This window comes from Sceloporus occidentalis, unplaced genomic scaffold, assembly GCF_023333645.1.
Source record: "Sceloporus occidentalis isolate IW3139 unplaced genomic scaffold, rSceOcc1.0.p SCAF_96, whole genome shotgun sequence".
Classification (NCBI taxonomy): domain Eukaryota; kingdom Metazoa; phylum Chordata; class Lepidosauria; order Squamata; family Phrynosomatidae; genus Sceloporus; species Sceloporus occidentalis.
In genome coordinates this window covers 2,728,963-2,752,764 of record NW_028317076.1, presented here as the reverse complement: position 1 = coordinate 2,752,764, position 23,802 = coordinate 2,728,963, and the positions used below count along the sequence as shown (strand labels likewise).

General features: G+C 38.0%; 1 protein-coding gene across 1 annotated transcript in view; it reads right to left on the bottom strand.

The window, feature by feature from the left end:
• Positions 1-23,449, bottom strand: part of LOC149284273 (sodium/potassium/calcium exchanger 2-like) — a 70,063-nt gene extending 46,614 nt beyond the window's left edge. Inside the window, exon 1 of the mRNA XM_089496963.1 lies at positions 22,511-23,449. Within this exon, the coding sequence (XP_089353089.1) occupies positions 22,511-23,449 (939 nt within the window). The remainder of the gene's footprint in view (positions 1-22,510) is intronic.
• Positions 23,450-23,802: the final 353 nt, after the last annotated feature.

The following is a 23,802-nucleotide window of genomic DNA, read 5'->3' as shown; positions in this document are numbered from 1 at the left end:
TAATAATATTAAACAGGATGAAATACAAGATAAAAAAAGTAAGGAAAATATGTTAGCAAATGAGGGAAAGAATGTAGGAAACACTGAGAAAAAAGCATTTTGTGTAATTGCTCCAGGGCTCAAAGCTCTTTAATCTGGACTTGGTTGTACCTTTAATAGCCAAAAACTGAAAACATCATGACTTTAGGGGCAGTTTTCACAATTATTTTATCTAATAATAACAGTAATTATTTGCACAAACCAAACGTAGCTAATGAGCCTTCTTAAGGCACTTAACTAAGCACAGAGATGCTGAGGGGCCACACGGGAGGTGCAATGGAGGTCTGTGCAGTAACAGCATATACAGTTGTGTTAAAAAGAGAGTACATCCTCTTTGAATTCTATGGTTTCACATCAGGACATAACAAAAATCCTCTTTTCCTCAGCAGGTCTAAAAAATAGTATTACCTCGTGTCATAATTTATTCAACAAAATAAAGCCAAAATGGAGAAGCCATGTGTAAAAAGCTAAGCACACCCTTACTGCTTCCATAGGTAGTAGGATGCTAGGTAACAGGTGCTATTAATTAAATGCCCTTGAGTAACTGATAATCAGCATGTGTCTAGAGCATTCAGGTGTGTGTTAACACAATGCCAAAGAGAAAAACAATAATCTTAGAGAAACAGTTGTTGCTGCCCATCAATCTAGGAAGGGTTATAAGGGCATTTCCAAACAATGTCATCAAAATGGCGGTGCTGTGGTAACGTCTTTCCCGATCAGCGGAGAGGATGTCACCGCAGGTGCTGCCATATTGCCCTCAGTTGGCGATTACAGTGACGTCCACTTCCCCCACTGGAGGATCAGGGAGGGTGTCACAGCAACTTCCTCCAAAATTCTGGAAATTTGTGATTCGTACAAATCTTAATGCACAAGTCTAATTGTTATGTCCTGATATGTAAAACCACAGAATTTAAAGAGGATGTACTTTCTTTTTACACAATTGTACATTCATTCATTTTACAGCTCCTTGGGCAAGTTAGGGTAGATCAGAGGATCCAGCCCATGGCCCCCACTGCCCGCAAAGTGACTTTAAAACCAAGAGTGTCCCATAAAAAAACGGTATACCAAAGTACCCTATTTTTCATATCCTAACATTTTAAAGAGATTAACTAAATCAATTGTTTAGACTAGGGGTCCCCAACCACCGGTACCGGTCTGTGGCCTATAAGCAACCGGGCCGCACGGCAGTTCCGGGTGCCGGGCAGGTGTTATCTTCTTTTAATTTAGCCCTGTTGCGGGCAAACAGCAGGGTGAGGAACCAGATCGCCCACAGCGCTGCAGGGGACCTGGATCCTCCCCTTCGGCAGCCGTGGATGTGAGATGCAGACAACCCCACTGCTGAAGGCACTTCCGCCGGGAATTCTGTGAAGGAGCGCTTCGGGTGCTCCATCATAGAAGCCCCGGCAGCAGTGGAGGTTGTCTGAGCGCATCGCACAGACTTCCCCCGGCTGCCAGAGATGAGCAGTATTCTCCTCTCTGGCAGCCGGGGAAGTTCTGCCCAATGCGCTCAGACAACTTCTGCTGCTGCCGGCACTTTCGCCGGGGCTTCTATGACGGAGCGCCGGCATAGAAGCCCCAGCGGATGTGACGAGCAGCAGCAGAGGTTGTCATCGCGCAGACGTACCTTGGCTGCCCCCACTAGGCACCTGGGAAAAAACTGCAGTAATTTTTCGTAAGGGAAGTGGCATATCTAGGTGGGTAGGGGGGCATAAAGCATATCAGGGGGGAAGAGTAGCATATCAGAGCGCAGAGTGGCATATCTGGGAGGACATAAAGCATATCAGGGGCAGAGTGGCATATCTAGGGGAGCAGAGTGTCATATCAGGGGAGCATAAAGCATAACAGGGGGCAGAGTGTCATATCTGGGGGGGGAGTTGCAAATATATTTCATTATATTAAAAATTTAATAATAATAGAAGTAAAATGCACAATAAATGTAATGCACATGAACCAAACCCAAAACACCCCGCCCGCAGTCCGTGGAGAAATCGCCTTCCACAAAACCGGTCCCTGGTGCCAAAAAGGACCGCTGGTTTAGACAAACCAATACCCTTATATGGACACCTAATAACATGCTGTTTTACAACAAATGCACACACAGCCACTGCCTCCCCCTGCAGGGGGCTCCCTTCCCTGCTGCTCAAAGAGCGGGTTTACAAGGCCCAGTACAACAGTATCGGTCGTACCCCCGAATGGCGACCAACATGTTCTTGTAAAAACAGCGTACAGTGATCCAAGTCAGTGTGGATTTTTGTTTAGGGTTTTGTGGTTCTCCCATTAATTGAATGAACAAGTTAAAACCATGAAAAAAACAAATAATCACCTAATTGGCTTTAGAAAGGGATAACTTTATTATGACAGAATGATGACTTGTGACTGACATACTCATTTGTAAGTGTTACATTATAATGTATATATACTTAACACTGCCAAATACTGATGATTGCCAGTTTCACTAAAAGAATGACTGTTTCCTTTTACCGAGTGCACTATTAGTGCACATAATAGTGCACTATTATACTGGACATTTGTCTATTATGCTCTACATTATAGCTAATCAAGCTACAGTGGGAATAAGCTAGGCTTGAACCCAATCGCTGGCTTGCCAAAAAAAAAGTTGAGTCAAGCTTTCTAAAATCCCTCCTTCCCTTTGTGTACTGTTGTGCCTGGAAACCTACAAAAATATGGGTCCTAGATATACCACTGATTTCAGTAATTTGTTATTGAATTAGCTTATTATTGGTATGTAATGCAGGAAATTTACTCATCCTGCTTTCTACATTTGACAAAATTCTCACTCTAATATAAATGCCACCTGAACCTGCCAGAATTAATCGATGCATAAAAATAGATTAACAGCTCCCGCTACGGTCACACATTCTGACACACACACACATTGTACAGGAATTGATGCCAGATAAATCTTTTACAGGTAACTGAATAGCAATCCTTACATACACAGCAAATGAAAAAAAAAATTAAAAGCAGTAATGCATTCCATTTCTGTTATTTAACTTGGAACAATATAGCTCTGTTTTTTAACTCACTTTTTCTAGTATGTTAACATAGTTGATCTGATGTAGACTTAATTATATGTTAATTTAATCATTTATGTAAGAAGAGTGCATTGTAAATGGGTTTTTATTAACCAACCATTATCTTGACATTTACTTTTTAGTAGTTTTAATTTTCAGTTTGATACCCTTGTTTCATTTCGACATTTCAACAATTTCACTAAAACACTACAGAACGTCTATATAATGCACTCTTCCTTAGTTTGTATACATCTTTATTTACCTATTTCAGGGCAATGAAGAGATGTACTATGTTTCCATGCTTCCCCAACCCCAGTAGATTTACATCACAGGCAATATACAAGGTTAAATGTGGCCAGAGCTATCTGAAAAGAACATTTGCTTTTCAAGTGAAAAGGACAATGTGGATTGATGCATATGATGAGATTTTGTAGATGCAAATGATGGTCACAATGTTTCTTGTATTTGCCATTATCTCTCAACTCTGAGATTTAAATGCTGAATTGATTAGCTGTGAGAGTGGAGGACATAGATTATATCTCGGCAAATCACAAATTACCTATCCAGCTTCTCATCAAACACTGAAGGAGCACAAAAAATGAGAAATGAGCTATGTTTCCATGGTAAATCCCACCTAACACAGCAGGTGCCCTTCAATAACTACAAACTGATATACTTCACAGAAGACATATGGTAAAGCCAATGGCCATTACTTTTATGAAATAAAAATAACCATACATGATGTTCAAATCTAGGCTGGTTGTGGTTGTAACAGAATGTCAACAACCCCTGACCCAAAACTTTTTATCAGGCTAAAAATATTCTGACCACTGCTTCACTTGACCTTAAAAATAGTCAGAGATTACGGATTAACACTATAGAGGACTGTGGCAAGCAGGCACGGTCATCCATAGGTTATTTCCAACCAGTTCTGCAGATCCTTAAAAGACAGAGCACTAGGAAATGGCATTATTTCTTGGAATTCAAAGGAGGGGTGGAGGGGTGGCTGGAGCAGCTGGTGGTACTGCCCTGGGTTAGGCCTAGATCAGCACAGAAGATAAATATGGCACTCCCTCCAAATAGAATAACTAAGCAACATTCCTGACTTCGATGCGAGAGAAACATTTTTTGCTTCACCAGTATCAAAATAAAAAACTTTGGACATGATCTATTGATCTACCACTGGGATTTTATCTGAAAGCCCCATAATGAATAAATCTGTCAGAATACTTGCATTCTATCTTGTAAATGTTAAAATAATTTATTGATTTAGCAAGCCGAAAAAAATATAGTTTTTACAACAAGAAAATGACTCACATGTCATCAGGCTTATTCCTGATAATATAGCTGATGTACAATATTGTAATCTTCTAAATTGAGGGAAAATACATAGAACTAGAAAAACAGAAGTATAAAGCAATGTTCACTGCTTTCTAAAATTCATTTGAAGAAAATCTAAACATAATTTAAAATCATTTTGTTCACAAACATCACTTACTTAACTACTGCCAAAGGAAACTATAGCAAGCTTCAAGCTGCATTTCAATATATATTCTATATATTGCCTTGACAAGCCATTTGGCACACTGGACTGAATAAGGTTGACCAAACATATGCATAATCAGCATCTAAATGCTCCTGCTAAAATACCCTGGATTGTCTGCTTTAAAAAATATATACTTTGATGGGGGTATGTTGATCTGAGGTGATGTTAATGTCAAATGCAATTTAGGCCTAGAAAGACATTTTTACCCAATATATAGACTCCCAGCAACATGCCCTAGGTTGTCTGCGTTACAGAAATATCTACTTTTAGGGGGGTAGTTAAAACATCCCAAATAAGACAAAGGACTAGTAAAGCAAAATATGAAAATGTCATGCTTAGAAATGGTAATGGGCACGTTCCAATTTATGTAATGGCCACAAAACCAAAAAGTATTTCCATAACCTGAAGATTCAGCTGAACAATAACATTGTCAGTGACTGGTGGCCAAATTGCTTCATTACAAGTGTCCAAAAGCTTCTAGGGACATACCCTGGGTTGTCTGCTTTACAGAAATATTTTTTTCATTTCTTTGTTCAGAATTCCAGTTACAAACACAACATACCTAATGTACAAAAACAACTTTAGGTGAAAAGAGCAATGCACCCAACAACTGCCCAAAATCAACTTTTATACAGACACACTATTCCCAGAAAAGGGAAAAACTGGTTGAACCAACACATGGTTCAGTATTTAGCGTATGAAAAAACCCTGTTGCTGAAGGGGTATATTATTGCCGAGTGTTCCCTTTGAATTTTATTGAGGTCCCCCTTGCAAATGCATGAAGGCATTTTGCAGAGGTATTACCCTCTTTTTTCCCCCACCCCTGGCTCATAGGCTTGCAGGAGATGTGTTCGTCAGTGCCCTGCTGCCTCCACCTGTCAGCTTCACATTCCAGCTAAATTTAGTTAGAGCGCTTTTCTGCTACTAATTCAGAAAGGGTATTACACTGCAGTTGAAGAATGCATGTTTAATTACTTACCAAATACTTAATATGAATTCTTCGTTGATGGAAGGAAAGAAATAAAGGAATTACAAGTAGGAAGCGATGATGAAGTGTTGGCACTTGGTGGTGCAAAGGTGATGGTGTTTCGAGAACAATGAGGGCAGTAAGGGTTGTATTTGCATAAGAGGGTACAGATATAGGGGGATGCAGAGTTATTAAGGACTCTGTAGGTCAGGGTCAGAAGTTTGAATTTGATTATGGAGGGTATGAGAAGCCAACAGAATTATTGGCATAGTGTATCAGCAGATGAAGAACAGTGGGAAAGGAAGATTAGTCTAGCTGCAGTGTTAAATATTGATTGGAGCGGTTAGTAGTGTTTTGTAATAATACAGATGGGATATCTCAATGGAGTGGATTCATATTTTGATTGTTTCTTGTAGGAAAATGACTAGATTAGGTTTTAAGTATATTTAGGCATAAAGTGTAGAATTTCTGTCTGATAGAAGATGGCTGTTTGCTGCAGCCTTAGCCCTCATCGTGGGTGCCATCTACAGACACAAGACTGAGCTGGAAACTGGCAGAGTAGAGGTCTTTGTCAAAACAATCAGGGCCAGGATAGCCATAGACATACATAATCAGGAAAATAAAACGCCGTACATGAGGACTAGGCAGAGGCATAAAGTATAGTCCAGTTTGCTGGATCTAGGAAAGCAATGCACTAACAAGGGTAGTTAGGAGCAGCCCTGATACATAATGGGCCCTGATTACAGGATGAACAACAGATGTGACTGGAACTTGAACAAGGATGTTAAGGAACATTGGGAGACAGGAATCCCATCAACCACAGAGCTACCTGGTAGCAAAATAGGCAGGATTAGGGTCACTGGCTCTAATCTTGAGGTTCCTGACACTCAACTGAAGACCATTTTCCCTGGACTATGCTGTTTGAATTAAACTGAATATACCGTACTTGTCTTTCATATCCTTTTTATTTTCCCCTATCATCTGTTTATCATTTTAAGAAAAAGTTTATGAAACTCTAACATACAGCAACTAATTCGGTATACAAAGACAACCGTTTGTAGCTATGAGAAAAACATTGAGTTGACCTTGACACTGCCTAGTTAAGTGAAAAAAAGAGTTTTATTGATTGTATGCTTTGTGCAGATTGCAAGTGCTCTAACTCAGTGTGGTATAATTACAGCCATAGACAGACTGCTGTACGGGACTGGCATGTTTCATCCCCTTACCTTCAGCTACTCAGAAGGACAAAACGTACAGAGTCAAAACATATGTCAAACTAAAACCATGTATATTGTTTATTTACTCATAAATGAAAGGTGCTTAGAAAACAGCGCAACATGCATTTATACAGTATATATATATATATATATATATATATATACATGAATTACCGTATATAAGTCAGTGTGCAGTACATGTACTTTGATCAGTGAAATAAATGTAATATAAGAAACTGTTATATCACTGAGAGAGTGGATGAGGTTATAGCTACCATCCAGAGTTGTTAACCAACATACTGTATGAAGGTAAAGTGTAACGTGTGAGATGAATGAACAAAATGAAATCAGTTACTCTATTATACATCCCACATACTGCATAGAAGCACATGTGCTGGTCATGAACTTGTGAAATCTGTATGTGTTATGGAAATGATAGCCTATGTGCCAATAATTGTAGAGCTTAATGCATAGGGGAATTAATATGTGTGGGATAGGCATAAGGCTTTTTACTCCCACCTTTTGTCTGACAGCTCCTGAAGGTTGTGTCTCCCAGCAGATACAAAGTCAAAGCACAAAGGGTCTTTTCTGCTGTCAAATTGAATTCCATGCCCTCTATTTGAATTAATCTGCAGTGCGGATCCTGTGGCCATACTTGCTTATGATATGTAGATAGGGCAAAACAAAGCAGTTACCCCGGGCCCTGTCATCAGGAATATCCTGTACGTTTGTTTCACTGGGTCTGTGTCAAGCAAAATGCAAGAAAATGTTAAAACTTCACATTTTTAGCATCTTTCTTGTGTTGGGGCGCTGGTGGACACTGGTTGGAGTCCAGGGCCCTCAACTGCTGGTAAGTATGTCATTTAAGTAGCGTGTTATATGTCATAGAAACTAGGTTGGGGTAGCTGCCCAACCCAGAAAGATGGCACCTAGATTCATCCTTATAAATTTGGATGGGTGTTGCACAGAAACGCCGAACTATAGGTCTACTACATACAACCCACAGTGGTGGTGAAAAATAATTGCATAAGGAAGCAGAGAATGGGAGTTAATAACTATAATAAATTATTGACAATTTTAGTAATCCGCATCTGCATAGGTTCAGAAACCATTAAACTAGAAGAAATATGAACGCAAAATAACCATTTTAACGGAAACAATCTTGTTTGGCCAAATATCATCAATAAAACCCTGCTATTTTCCTTACATAGTAATTGGGATTATTGTGCAATTCAGTTTATTAATCCGTGCAGGCTTCAGTATTTATGAAGCATGTTAAATTACTGGAAAAACTGTCTTAGCTTAGCTTCTTCTGTCTCTTCCTTTATTTGTATGAAATAATCAGCATTCATAAGCACTTTGCATTGGGAACAGCATTCAGATTTGGTTTCATGACCAGTTATTCTGTCAACGTTATGAGCCAAAGATTACTGGCTTGCTGACATATTAGTGGGATCGATTTAGCATACTCTATATCCACCGCCTCATCCAGTAATCGATTGAAACGTCCAAAAATACCCTATTCTGAAACTTGTATAAACTAAGCATGTCTGAATATATTGTTCAAAATAATAAACAATGCTTAAAATATATAAATGACGGAGAGCTCTTCTCCAAATCACATATTCTATTGAAGAATGCATAGACTAAGACAGATGAACACTATAAACATGTGTCTTAAATGTAATTTTATGAAAAGGAAATGTACTATAATAACCCACAAGGAGCACATTTTTTCATGACATCAAACAGTATAGCACATTTTTAATGCACTTTGCCGTGAAAACGATGCAACCTTTAATCTTGTGTAACCTATTTTTAACTGGTATTTTTTAAAACCACGCTCTAAATAAAAGGGAGAAGTACCACCAATGCTTTAAAGCAATGGGGCAAACTGATAGTATGTCCAATGATGAAAACACTATAATTGTTTTAAATTATAGTATAATAAACTAACGTATGTCATGCACATAGATTAATTCTGTCTAGTATCCATATACCTTATAATAAGAGGTGCTACATCAGGTTAGACAACCTTGAATACACCCAGCTGACATACAGTAAATTCATATACAGCAGGGAGATTATCTTTGTAGTTGTAGGTGCAACCGTACAGAATCCTTTGTGTTTTCTAACAAATTGCCTAAGAACAAAGGAGAAACAGCTCATAGTTTGATAGGAAGGTAGCCTTGTCTTTCTCTTATTGTCCCTCAGACACAGCAATAGTAGGAGACATGGAAGTTGAAAGGCATGTTTGATTTTGTCTGGATAAAATAAGATTTAAAAAATAAAGGTTTACGTTTTCAAGCTTCTAGCGAGAAAATTGAAAGAATAAGCCAGTGTGAAACAAGATATGACCTTGATGCACGTATTCACCTTGAGGAAGAGACAATTCAACACAGGGATTGTGTTTTATGCGATAATACCTTATGGAATAAGGTTTTGGTTTTTTAAAGACATTGATCTGAGTGAAGGTCAACCTCATAATAATAATGAAATGTTATATTCCTAAACTTGAAAAACAGCTGATTAGACATTTTTATCAAACGTGCCAGGGAAGCTCTGGCCAAACCTATTGTTTTTGGTTTATAAGGCCACACTATATGGATTACAAGCTTTTTAGACAAAGGTGAGTTCATCAATTCAAAGCGTAGCAAGTGGTTTGTGGTAGGCATTATAATGGGATTTATTCACTAATGTGTGAGTTGTAAGAATACTATGCTGGAGAGTTGAGACTCATCAACAACACTGAGCATTATGGGATCAAACCTCAGTAAGCTTCTTCTGCAAAATGAACTTGGCTTGCCCTGTGTAATGCCTTTGTTACAAGAGCTCGCTGATTAACAAGAATCATGGAGATAGGAATAATAAAAACAATTCTCACACAGTTTTGTTTTTTAAAATAAAATATTAAAGTATATTATATTTTATATTTAACATATCATTGCTTTATTGCATTACTTTCTGTGTAATAGAAAGACAATAGATGATAAAAATAAATAAAATATAATATTGCATCCATAATATCAATAGGATATGAAATCAGCCTTCAGTTTAACATTATGTTTAAGAAATCTTGGCAAAACCAATTCAGAAACATTATTATTTATTGATTTATATAGCTTCATGATGTTCTGCAGCGCTGTACACTGGACAAGATACAGCTACTGTTCAAATGCAGATAAAGTTTAGATGATCACCCTATTGCTACCTAAATAATAGAAAGCTGCTTTTTAATGGTACCCATCCACATAATATATTACACAGTAACAGTTTGCTGCAACAATGCCTTTAAATAATGCATACCTCCCAACATTTCAGGTGTCCAAATTGGCACAAACCTCCAGTTTACCTGGAGTTTACAGCTCCTGGGCCAGTCAAGGGATATTTTTTATATGTGCCATATTTGTGCTCACACAGCTAAACAGTACCATATTTGTGCCCAAACAGCTTAACAGTTCCATCTTTGCGCCCAAAGAGCTTAACACTGCCATATTGGCCCCCAAACAGCTTAATAGTTCCATATTTGTGCCCAAACAGCTTAAGAGCACCATCTTTAGCACAAATAGCTTAACAGTGCCACGTGTGGGCTTACCTGGGGTGGTCAAACAATTTTGGACTGGCCTTGGAACCGCTTGTTTGGCACCTCCCGGATGACAGGCACCTTGGGAGGACTGCCCCCCCAAGTGCATCAGTGCTGCTGGTGCACTTCTGCAAAGAGGCAGATTTTTTGGGCACAATCTCATGGAAGTGCATCAAGTGACCAGTAATGCAGATAGATGCGTGGAGAGGTGCAGAAACACTTCTCTTTTTTACAAAAAGAATCCCCGGGGCCCATGTATGGGCCATCTCTGGGTAGGGGAGTCAGAGTAAGCAGTGTCAGAGGCTGTTTATGCCTAGGCCAAGATACAGCCCTACAGTGGATATCCAGCTAATTTCAATAGACCTTTTTAATCAAACACACATTTTTGTGAAATAAGTGGCATCAAAATGACACAGAATATTGAGGGCTTTAAGCAATTGAGCATTTGAGGACTTGTACAAACCACTAAAGGCAACCAATAGATTGTATTGTGATGTTACACATACCGTGCATACTTCATCAAGAAGGGCTTAACCCTTACCACTTTATTTTTAATTCAATTTAACATGATTATGCCATGATGCAAATGCCTCAGTGTTTCTAGGTTTCAGATAGCTGTATCCGAAATGACTACAAAGAAAACATTTCACAGAATGCTCAATAACAACAATAGGGGAATCCTTTAATCTTTTGGCTTACTGTGAAAAGGGAGCCTTTTGATTTTTTTGAGCAGTGAAAATGCCATGAATAAGCAAGGTCAATGTGTATTTTCATTCATCCGTGTTGTTCATGCAATGCTTTCTTAGCAAGTAAATGGAAATGTTTAAAGTTCATGTTAAATTGGATCAATGGTTAAAATGAGTTCAGCTTCCATTTTTCACCAAAGTAAAAAGTACAGCTGACCTGTGGCAGTGGGATTATTGATTATAGCACCAGTCTCAGGCCTAAAAATCTGGATGCCAACTTGGCCCTTCCGAGGGAAAATGTTACGGGCACCCCTGAACCTCAGACCGAGGCACGTTCCATGAAAACACATTTTAAAAAATTGTTGTTCAGTTCAAGTGAAACACAGCCGCAGTGATTTTGTGCCCTTAAGTTTCAAGTTGTGCCCTGAAGTTTAGTTCCCATAGAAATGAATGATAGCTAAGCTCTAGTTGTTACATTATGGTGCAGTTAGCCAGAAAGTGGCAGTAAGTTGTAGTTTTGGTAAATGTGGGCCCTCTGAGCCGACCGCAGGCGGCTAGAGGGTTAATGGCGGCTACTGACTGGCTTAATGGTGAGTGGTCTGGCTAGATCTCCCTAAAATGTTGGAGCTCAACCGTAGCCAGGCTGGTTACAAGTAGTTATGATAAATAAAAAAAAGTTACATTTTTGTTAATAGTAAAATGTTTGAAACTATCCACCCTGTATTTCCTGCTAAATAAAGCTGTGGTATTTCTAATGTTTTCACCAGGTAAGTGTACCTGCCAACATTTCAGGTGGAGGATGTGGCTAGAGAAGGTAGTGGGCAGGGTTCAACTGCAGGTCCTCATGATGTGAACATGTGGGAACTGCAACGGAGGTTTGTGCCACCATTGACTTGTCCAGTCAAGGGAGATCAGAGGACCTCTCTAACCGGCTCATGATCCCCGCTTCCTGCAAAAATCAGGACTGTCCAGCCAAAAATGGGTCACTTAGGAGTTATGGGTATTTACAGGTACAGAATGCATATAAAAATATTTACAACCCCCCTCCCGTTGTCTAACAGAATAGAATAGAGTTAGTACCATGACCCACTTATCTTCATGAGCCTGTGCGAATTAGTAGGAATATTGGCATGTTAATTAACGTGTAACATTGCTAATAGGAGCTACTATGTCTGTATGTCTATGATGGTTAATAAAAAATGTAAGAAAAAAATACTTACAAATAAATTTTTTTTCACTTTTTAGATTTTAGTTTTTTAAAAGCTAAGCATGATCAAAGAGGGACACTTGCTTTAGCAGGCATCGCTTTACTGAGAAATTTGAAGTGACTTAGTGACCTACCCTGACAGCTATTTATGTAACTGAGTACAGAATTACAGAGAATCATCTATTCTGATCTGAGGGGACAGGGGGATTAGGGTCCAAACAAGAGCCTGGGCAGTATGCTCTAAAGATTGCACTTCTGAAGCTAATACATTTGCAGAATCTCCAGAAAAAAACAGTTTTGAGTAGTAAATGTTTATAATTATGTCTATTTTTCTTTTCTTTTTTTTTATTTATATGGTATATCATACAAACATAAAATAAATAGACATTACAATACAATGATAAGACTAAGAATTGTCTACAACAAATCATATATAACTCCCCTGTATAAAGAAGGAATAGAAGAGAAACATAAAAAGGAGAAAGAAAAAATGGAGGAGTATTTTAGAGACAGGGAGGTATAAATATATTTCTTGGATTTTAAACAACTAAAAAACTGGGAACAAAGTCTTATTATTTTTCTAATAAAACAGTTACAATATTTACTCCGTTAAATAATAATTTATAGCTTAAAAGTAATATGCCTATTTTTAAAGTCTGTGTTTAATTGCTTTCAATGTTTAATTGACATAATCCAGCAATTTGTTAAGCCAAAATAATTATATCAGTGTAAAATGCAAACATGCTATTTATTTCTTGTCCTTCTTCTTTTTAACCTTTATTAATCTTCAAAATAATTTTCTATTAACAACTTGACAAGTCGCCTAAAAGGCCTCAGCCTTTGAGCACATGGAATGTACCACATCCACATCGATGTGCTATGTTTTGTTTGGTGAATAAATACTGATTTAATATTATATTGGATGAGTTTTAGGGCATATCATGTTTATTATTAGTATTTGGATATATGTTTATCTAAATTTCATGTCTATGAGATCCTTCCCCCCAACTATTTTCAAGGCGGCAAATGGCTTGTAACCATAGTGTAAAAGAACTGCACCTCTGATCACTGAGCATCTGCATGTAATTACAGAAACTCAGAAGTGACATTTGCACATGCAGAGGGTATTCTATTAATACCTCTAAGTACACTTCTCAAGTCAAAGCTGCAATTACACAGCCTCTGGATGCCCACAGATGCAGCTTTTATTAGAACTGAGTGATTTTTCCATTTATTTTTCATTTAATGAGTAATATATAAAGTATGTGCATATATACTACCGTTTTGAAGTTTGGGGTCACTTAACTGTTTTCATGGAAAACAATGGAAATTCTAGCTGTGCCAAGATAATTGCAAAGGGGTGTTCTAATGCTCAATTAAACGTAAAGTTCGATTAGCGAACACAACGTGGCATTGGAAAACAAGACTAAGGCTTGCTAATAAAGGGCCTCTGTATGGAATATATTCCATTAAAAATAAGCCATTTCCAGCTGGAGTAGTGCTTTACAACATCAACATCTACACTGTATCAATTTCATATTAATGTCATAGCTGTTGTGGAAAAGGGATGGATTCTATTCTTTTTCTTATATGTTACTATTTCAGCAAATATCAACTAAGTTAAAATTAGAATAAATATATCTTAATGTTTAAGGCAGATAAATACTCAAAATCTACCTACTAGGCAAAAGCAATTAGCCAATGATATAACAACACATTATAATATAACGCAACACCCTCCCCTTCCCCCACCTGGTGTGAGATGGAGGCGGGTAATAGAGGAGTATTAAAGGAGTACTGGGGTATAAATTCCACTCATCTCCATACTTGAGAACTGTCCGTGTTTGACCTGTGGTCTCTGGGTGAAGCACTGCTTCACTGTGTCTCCAGGTCATTTTTACATTTTTGTAGGCAGGTGATATCAAAATACCATTTGTAGCATGGGTATCATCTTTTTAGAAAAATGGTAAACTGACTACCCTGGTAGTTATCACAGATCAATTGTCTGAGTTTAGTAACACTGTATTTCATTGACGACTCACTTCTTATAAGGGTGCCTTGATGTGGCAGTGCGGCTTTGGATTTCAGTGCCAGTAATTTTCTCATCTTGGTTCCCATCTAATTTCCTACTACGAAAGCTCACAAGTGTTCCTACCATCTGGGCCATCACTGTCCCATCTAATTTGGAAACAATGAATGCAGGCATTGGGTGATAGCCAGTCAAAATGTTCTACTGAAATTGTATTATTTGCAAGGCACAAGCATCATTGCAATGAGCAAAGAGCAACAAAATAATATGAAAAAAAACATATATAAAAAAAGGCTTAACTATTAGTATTTGCCTGCTTTAAATGTCAATAAAACCTGATATGGCTTGCTATACTTGTGTAATTATATAGTATAATTTCACATGTAGCGGGGTTAAATTACCGTACTTGGTCGATTATAAGATGACCCTGATTATAAGATGACCCCCCAAAATCTGAATATTAATTTAGGAAAAAAAGAAAAAGCCTGAATATAAGACGACCCTATAGGAAAAAAGTTTTACCAGTAAATGTTAATTCATGCAAACTATGTGAACAATTGTTTGTTAGTAAAAGCAAAAAAAATATTTTGTTTTTATTTCCTTTTTTTACAACCTGCCCCCCCCAGTTATGCACATATGCCCCCAGGCTTGCCACTCTGCCCCAAAAATGCCTTATATCCCCTATATGCCACTGTGCCCCATGATATGCCTTTTAACCCTCTAAATGCCACTGTGCCCCATGATACGCCTTTTAACCCTCTAAATGCCACTGTGCCCCATGATACGCCTTTTAACCCTCTAAATGCCACTGTGCCCCATGATATGCCTTTTGACCCCCTATGTGCCACTAACTGCCTTATACCCCTCAAAACTTCTTGTGTGTGCCTTCTTTGCCCCTTGCCCCCTCCAACATATGTAAACACATACGTGAACACACTTACGCATGCTCACTAATATGCATGTATTTATTCTAACAAACACACACTCCATCTCACCCCACTTACACATACACTTACACATCCATGCTCACGCACACAATTACACATCTGTGATCACACACAATTACACATCCGTGGTTGCACACACACGTACCTAATTGCACATCCATGCTTACAGACACACACTATTACACATCCGTACTCACACACAATTACACATCCATTCTCACATATATACATCCATATACACAAATACATTTACATACATCCCAACCCCGCTTACTTCTCCCCGCTCCTGCAGCACACTGTACGAGCAGCCTTGGTTTCACCACTGGGTTACACTGGGGTGTAACGTGACCCCGATACACTCCTGTCTCCACTCCAGTGCGGAACGGCACGTTCAAACTATTTTGAATCAGGATGAGGAGACAGGAACAAGGGGTCATTAGGCTATGGTAGTTAGGCCAGTGGCTGCTGAATAGGTTAGCATACCTCCCAACATTTCAGGCGTTCAAACACCTTTGTCAAGGAGGGTGGTTATAGGCGCTACTTCAGCAGGTCCGCCTTGATCAGCAGGTCTTAGCTGAAACATGCTGAGATGTGTCCACATAGTTGCTGTGATTAAGGTATGTGGGACAACAGCACAGACAGCACTCAATCAATGTCACACCTTACTGGTCCCTTACCAGCCCATGATCCCTACTGTCCCCACTAGCAGGACAGCAGAAAAAAAGATGGTTGGGTGCAATGAGTTAGTGTCTATGTCCCCTGATGCCGAAATAAAAAATCTCCTTAACTCCAATAAGGATATCAGAACGTGTTGGTTTGAATTACTGTTTGTTTTTTCAAAAAAAGACTTTGTATGCAATATATTTTATTTTTCAAGAAACCACAAATGTAAACCTTTTCACCTTATACATAACTGGATGTCTTAACTAAATAGCAGGATTCAAATGTTATTTTTGTTACTGGTGAGTCTGTAGATGTCAAGATAAATTACATTTCCACATGATATTGCACAGACATCCGAAGAAAGACCAATATAGCTACAGTCAACAAATCCTGTACTTCTCTAGTGCAAATATTTAATTCATTTATCCCACAGGGAGGATGGCATAAAGCAGGTACATCAGAAAAAAAATGCTCATCTTTCATTTATGTCAAAATTACAACTTATGTTATTATATAGTACACCAATTTAACCTTGCATCTGTAGTATGTAATGCAATTAGATCTAGCAGAATGTTTTAAGGTGCATGGAACAGAAATAATAATAATAAAAAAAAAAAGATTTTGCCATGACAACAGCTGCATCATGTCTACGTACAAGAAAACTCCTCTGAGATTTACTTGTGAGAACAGAAACAAACTATACGCTTATACACATTCTTCATATACATCACTTGATTTCTCCATTTTATTATCTATTATGTTTGTTATTCATCTATTTATAAGCAATAATTCATGTTCATCTGCCCTGTAAGCAAATATTTAGCAGGTTTTACTGCCAAGATTCGAAGGTAGCAAGAACTCATTAATGAATGTGCCAAAAAACTCACATTAGCCAAATAGTACTGCAACTACTCTGGAGCTAAATAAAACAGAAGCACATTATGTGGGTTTGTTTGAACAATAACATTTTTATAACAGATTTGAGATATCCTGCAACTAACCACATTACCCATACAAGAGGAAACTACAGTAAACTCAGGTAAGGCGACTACAGAGTGCCACTACACACTTGGATAAAGATTAATGCAAAAGAGGATGGTGAAATAGGTGTTACCATCAGTTCTGCAGAAATCAAAAGCTATGCTGCTATAAATGTTTACAATATAAGAGGGGATGTGCAACAAATGGATGGACATATTCATCTCATCAACACCCTAGGCAGCCAACTAGTTGGCCAAGACTGGTACGGTCAGATAGATTTATAGGAGAGATTTCTCCTTGGATCAATAAGCTGTTTCCCCATAATTACAGATTATATCCCTGAATATTATGTTTTTCCAGGTATCCATCCAGTTGCAGTTTAAACGTCTGTACAGACTCCGATAAAACTACCTCTGCAGGCAGAGAATTCCACATCCTTATTGTCCTTACTGTAAAAAACCCTTTCCTCTGCTTTAGTCTAAATCTCCTTTCTTCCAGTCTGAACGCATGACCACGTGTCCTATGCATAGTCCTGTTTATGAACAGATTTCCACACAATGGTTTGTATTGGCCCCGTATATATTTATATAATGTTATCATATCCCCTCTGAGGCGACGTTTTTCTAAACTAAACAGATTTAAATTAGTTAACCCTTTTTGAAAATAAGAACCACATCTGCCTTCCTCCAATCCTCTGGTACAATTCCTGAAAGAAAAGAATCCCGAAAGATTCACCTATTTCCTGACTCAGCTCCTTAAGTGCTCGTGGGTGAATACCGTCAGGCCCCGGAGCTTTGTTAACATTCATTTTCTTTAGTTGCTGCAGCACCTTGTCCTGAGCCATCCACTCACAGTTTGACTGAAAATTTTTCTCAGTGGTCCTATGTATATCCATTGCCATAGGTTCCTCCTATATATATACTGAGGAAAAATAGTCATTTAAAGTTTCTGCTTTTTCCTGGTCCTCCTTAACCAACACTCCCCTCTCTGTTTTTAATGAACCTACGTTTTCATTTTTTGTTTTTTTAGAATTTATGTACTTAATGCATTTTTTGGGGTTAGTTTTGCTCTCTTTAGCAGTCACCCTCTCATTTTCTAGTTTAGCCCATCTAATCACCTTATAGGAATGCCTCTGATTCGTCTGATTAATCAATCTTTGAAGAACACACTGCCTTATTTTTGGAGTAGCACCGAGAATCTATGTCAATAAAAGGATCACCTGAACCAATGGAAACTAGGCATATAATGAAAGTTGATCTACCTTGGAGTACATCGTTGGAATAACATTTTGGTTATGTTAATAGTAAATATTACATTGATTAAAACGGGTGCAGAGATCCACCTTCTTTCCCATCATCTTTCTGTTTTTGCAGAAATGGAATCTATTGTGGTATATGGTTACCTGATAAGAGCACCAAACATTTTTAACACATATTAAAGTCTACGTTTCTAGTGCTCTAGACAAACTGTCACCACCAACCCCTTCCAGGATTGTTTACTAGGATAGGAAAATAATCTTGGGACAACACTACTGACCTGCTCAGCACACTAGGCAACCATATATATCTCAGCTAGACTAGTAGAGGTTGTCCATTTTCAGATGGGAAACAATTCATTAACCTTTTTGGGACATGCCCAATTAACTGCTTATAAAAAGAGTACAATTATCACCCGAACTACAGATGGTAGCCATCGTTTTATAGTAATCAGTGCTTTATAGCATATAACCAGGGGACCAAAACCTATTTTTAAAGCACTGTGTCTAAATATAGCCTTGTTGCCTGTACATCTCCCTCATAGCAACAACTCACAGTCATGGAGAAATACTGTCATAATAACAAGCTTTATATATGCTTCAAATAATAAAAGGCGATAACTTGTCAAACTGTCATTTTTAATGGTGAGATTAGTAGCAGTATATATACTAACTATAATCCAACAAGAAAACACATGATATTTTTAAGAACCGTTCTATGAGATCATTAATATGGTTTCTTCCTATACGTTGTGTATTCTCTCTAAGTAATAATATTTTATAAGTACTGATTGCTTGTTGATATATGATCATTCTGAATATCATTACATGATTTCTCAAACCTGTTTTATGGGACCACTAACTTATCAGATAAAAGCATCATATAAGCAAAGATAATAGACATTGCACAAACTATACACAGACATTTTTTCTATTCATGGTTGTGAAGCAAAATGATAAACATATTGTCTTCAAGAGCATAGAGTTAAACCTAACCAAATTAAGGAGTATGGGAAGCCTTATCAATGGACAGGCTTTGGCCAATTAACAGCATTCTCCTGGGTTTCCAACTGGTATCCTTCAACTGGTCGATTTTTTAATACATCATCACAAATCACACAGCATACCTCCATTAATTATACACTGCATGGACAAAAGTATTTGGACGCACCTCTTAATTATTGAATGCAGGTTTTTGAATCAGACCCATTGCCACAGGTGTATAAGATCAAGCAACTAGTCATGCAGTTTGCATTTACAAACATTTGGGGAAAAACTTCCAATGGCATTAATATAATCACAAACACTGTGCAGCTGGAATGCGTTTCCATTGCCTAGCAGCTCCATTTAAGCCTCACATACCCAGGTACAATGCCAATCTTCAGATGGAGTGATGTACAGAAGGCCGTCTCTGGCCTAAGTGAAAGCAGTGGAAATGTGTTCTGTGGAGTGATGAATCACTATACCTGGGAACACTCCGGGTTTGACTAGGAGATTGCCGGATGAGCGCTGGTTCTCCGGGTCAAGACCCGAATCCTCCGTCACCTGCTCCCCGCCCATTTCTTCCTTTAAATGGGGGTGTTTCCCGCTGCCGTCAGTTAGTGTGCTGTCCTGGCAGCGCACTGCAAGGGAAGGCTCCAGGTAGCCAGAGCCGAGAAGTTCCCAGGTATGTAAATCACACTTTTTGGCAGTCTTATGGGCAAGTAGTTTGACAGATGCCAGGAACACGTTACCTGCCTGACTGCATTGTGCCAATTGTAAAGTTTGGTGGAGGAGGGATAATGGTATGGGGCTGTTTTTGGGGGTTGGGCCCGGCAACTTACTTCCAGTGTAAGGAGGTCTTAATGGTCCAGCATACCAAGACATTTTGGACAATGCTATGCTTCCAACTTTGTGGGAACAGTTTGCGGAAGGCCCTTTTCTATTCCAGCATGACTGTGCCCCAGTGCAAAAAGCAAGGTCCATAAAGACAAAGTTTGATGAGTTTGGTGTGGAAGAACTTGACTGGCCCGCACAGAGCCCTGACCTTAACCCCATCAAACACATATGGGATGAACCGGAACGGAGACTGAGATCCAGGCCTTCTCATCCAACATCAGTGCCTGACCTCCAAAATGCTCTACTGGATGAATGGGCAAAAATTCCCACAAAAACACTCCAAAATCCTGTGGAAAGTCTTCCCAGAAGAATGGAATCTGTTATAACTGCAAAGGGGGGACCAACTACATTAAAATCTCTAGCTATGTCATAAAAGTTGGTTTCCACAAATAATTAACTCTATAAATAAGCAAATATTGGCAACTTTGAGTTGTTAATCAAACCAAATGTACAGTATATAAAGTATATATATGTTTTGCAATTACAATTGCTAACTGGCAGAGCAATTGTATGTCAAAACTGCAGTACGTGTCGATAAAGTATTTTTAATTCTATGCATTACAGGTAGGGGAAAACACTATGTATAACAGAAATCTAGGGTGCAAATGCTGAAATAATTCACACCATGAATGTGTCAAGCTGTGACATGTATTAATCTTTGAAAAAGCACACTATGTGTCACTTGCCTTTTTCTATCTATAGCTCTTCTTAATCAGTTTTGGAAAGCACACTGATGATTTAAGTGTTTTCGCGTAAGATGGAGTCCAGTAACTACCCGACGTCAGCAGAATGATAAATGGTGCCTCATGACCTAACAGTGTTTTTTTTTTTTAAATCTGTATGTTGCACACCATTTGTAAGATTGCAAATTTAAATGCAGATTGGAAAAAAAATCTTGGCTCCTTCATTATACACAAATTTAGTCAAAAAATTGTGAAAACGTACCAAAAGTTGCATTTCTTTTATAATGCATTGGATACAGGCAGAAAAGTGAAACTATTTTTCTACTTACATATTGTTGGCAATTTTCATATGAAAAGCAGTACTATAAATGTCTGAGTATAATATATCACAAAGATTAGATAAACAAAGAAAACAAAAAAATGTTAGTATACAAATACAGCCATCCAGCCTTCCTAGTCTCCAATCTACTTTGGATTTCTACATGATCTTTCCCCTAAAAGGAGGCCATAACATTTGCCACCAACTAAATCTGCTCTTTAATAAACTTGCTAGTGCTATCTAGTCATCTGGTTAGACAATTACTCCCAACGCATGTTTTGTAATGTAGTTTAATGTAGATACAATGAAGGTTATATTTTATTTCTCTCATCGGGTAGCCTAAATCAGCTCTTTACTTATCATTTTTTGTGGGTTGTATTACCCTTGCCTTCTCTGAGCCATACCACATGTTCCTTTCTGGAATTCCAGAACGTCTGTTGGAAAACCAAAGAGTGGATTTGGCGAGAGGAAAGTCACTACTAAAATAACTAGAAACTTATCCAAATAAAACTTACAGCATGCAGGCACTTTATGTTTTGTTTTTTTTTGTTTGTTTTTTTATAAAGCAGGTACTAGCAAAAAAGATTCATGAACACATATTTGAACAACATATTTGTTGTTTTAATTACATTTTGAGTTAAAAAAGTCACCAACGTATTTGTTTATATATTAGCTTCATTTAATGGATTATTACATTTTTTTGTAAAAAAATTATATTAAAATTTCAAACTGTTTCCTCAGAAATGCTGTAACAGTTTAGGGTACAGCTATGTCATTGAAATACTACACAAGGCAAGACATAATAAGAATTAAAATAATAAATGAGCATCAAAAGAGAGGCTGCTATATAAGGTATGAGTGAACATTTGAATTTGATCTATGTGTTAAATGTAACACATATCCTTTTATATATTTTTCCTTTGTATGCCCTTGGAATGACCTTGCCAATTAACACACCCAGCTTCTCCAGCTGTTACCTCCATCCCATATGTAACACGTAAAATAAGATAATTGGTGTTAAAAAGAACACTGTAGCCAGGTAAAGGGGTGTCTAGGTAGTGATAGAAGTGAAGAAAACATTTGCAAATGAAAACTAACCCTTAAAGGAAAAAAACAGAAGGGTGAACTTATCATGGTCTGGAATGACATTGCAAAATGAGGTAAATAATTAAAATGGAAATAAGAATATGAAGGTAGGTGAAGGTATATCAGTAAATCATTTAATGCAGAGCAAAAGCAGCAATAATTACTGTACCCAGGTGGGATCAACACTTATGCTCCTTCTGCTGTGACAATCAGACTGTTATTTAAGTGCCAAGACTAAAAAATACTCCCAAAGAGCCTGCCATGTGTGCATTTTTATATGTCACTTAAAATGAATCGCTCTCTTTATGTCTAGTAAATTTATATAAATCCTTTAAAGATGATAATAATAAATAATACATTGGTAGATGTACATTGAAACACTAACCAACCTTTCCATCAGAATTAGCTGATGATACCTTAACAACTTTGTTCCTGTTCAGTTTCCTTTTCACCAAAGATTCCACTTGAACATTGAACTTCATGAAGGTCACGTATGTTAAGTACGCCATCAACAATAACAGGCTCTCCCACCACTGGATCCAGTTGTCCAAGAAAAAACAGATGAGCATAATCAAGCCCAGTATGTAAAATGATACGTCCCGAAACAGCGGCCACCAGGTGAGATTTAAAACCTCTTTGGAGAATAAAGCACACATGCCAATAACAAAAAGGATATTGAATACTGCTGATCCAACAATGGTCCCAATACCAACATTGCTATGAGATATAAATACTCCTATCAGTGAAGTGAATAGCTCTGGGGCCGAGCCGCCTGCTGCCATAAAGGTGGCTCCAGCCACATCATCAGAAATAACAAGTTTTTCAGTGATAACAGTTAGGGAGGGAACAAAGAATTCATCACAGACCACAGCCAGTGCTATGAACATGTAAATCATTCCAAATATATGGAGCACCACAGCACCCCTTTTTCTGTCTTCTAAAGAAAAAATATCTTCTGGGTATTCACCCTTGGATAGACGGGCCTCACTTTTATTGTTCTTGGTTTTATTGTTTATTGAAACAGAAGAATCGGGTGTATCATTCTGGTTTGGTTCTGTGATGTCCATTAGAGTTCTTTGATACCTGTGCAGCAGAGTGTGGTCATCTGAAACATGAGTCATGTCATTGTCTAATGGTTCTATCTTAAAGAAGGCACTAAATGCAACGGACAATGTGCTAACGGCTGTTATGCTTATGAGAAGTCCCAGTATACGAATAAGCCTCAGTCTCTTAAGGACAAATGGTTGCTTCTGGCCATGTACAAAGAGTTTTTTCCGTAAACAGCAGCTCTCAAGGATGTCCCCATTAGCGGTTTTATGAAGACCCATTGTGTAATCTCAGAGGAGACTAATCAATGCACGGATTTTCAAAAAGTCAGACTGCATGTACTGGCATGCTTTACTTTACTTTGTCTTTATAGAGGCTTGTCACACTTAGCCTTGGTGAGAATGGTCTTTCAACCTTAAAATAAAACAAAAATGGAAAACAAAATGTTTTAATTAATCAGTTCTCAAATGCTACACAATAATAGAACTAATAAGAATACCTTAAAAATGTATCACATATTAAACCACAAAAGAAATAGCTAAGTACAGAACTTAATGACAACCATTTTCATCAACTTCCATGCAGATGCAATGAAATGTTTGATTATCAGTAATATTCCCAGCACATTTAGAAC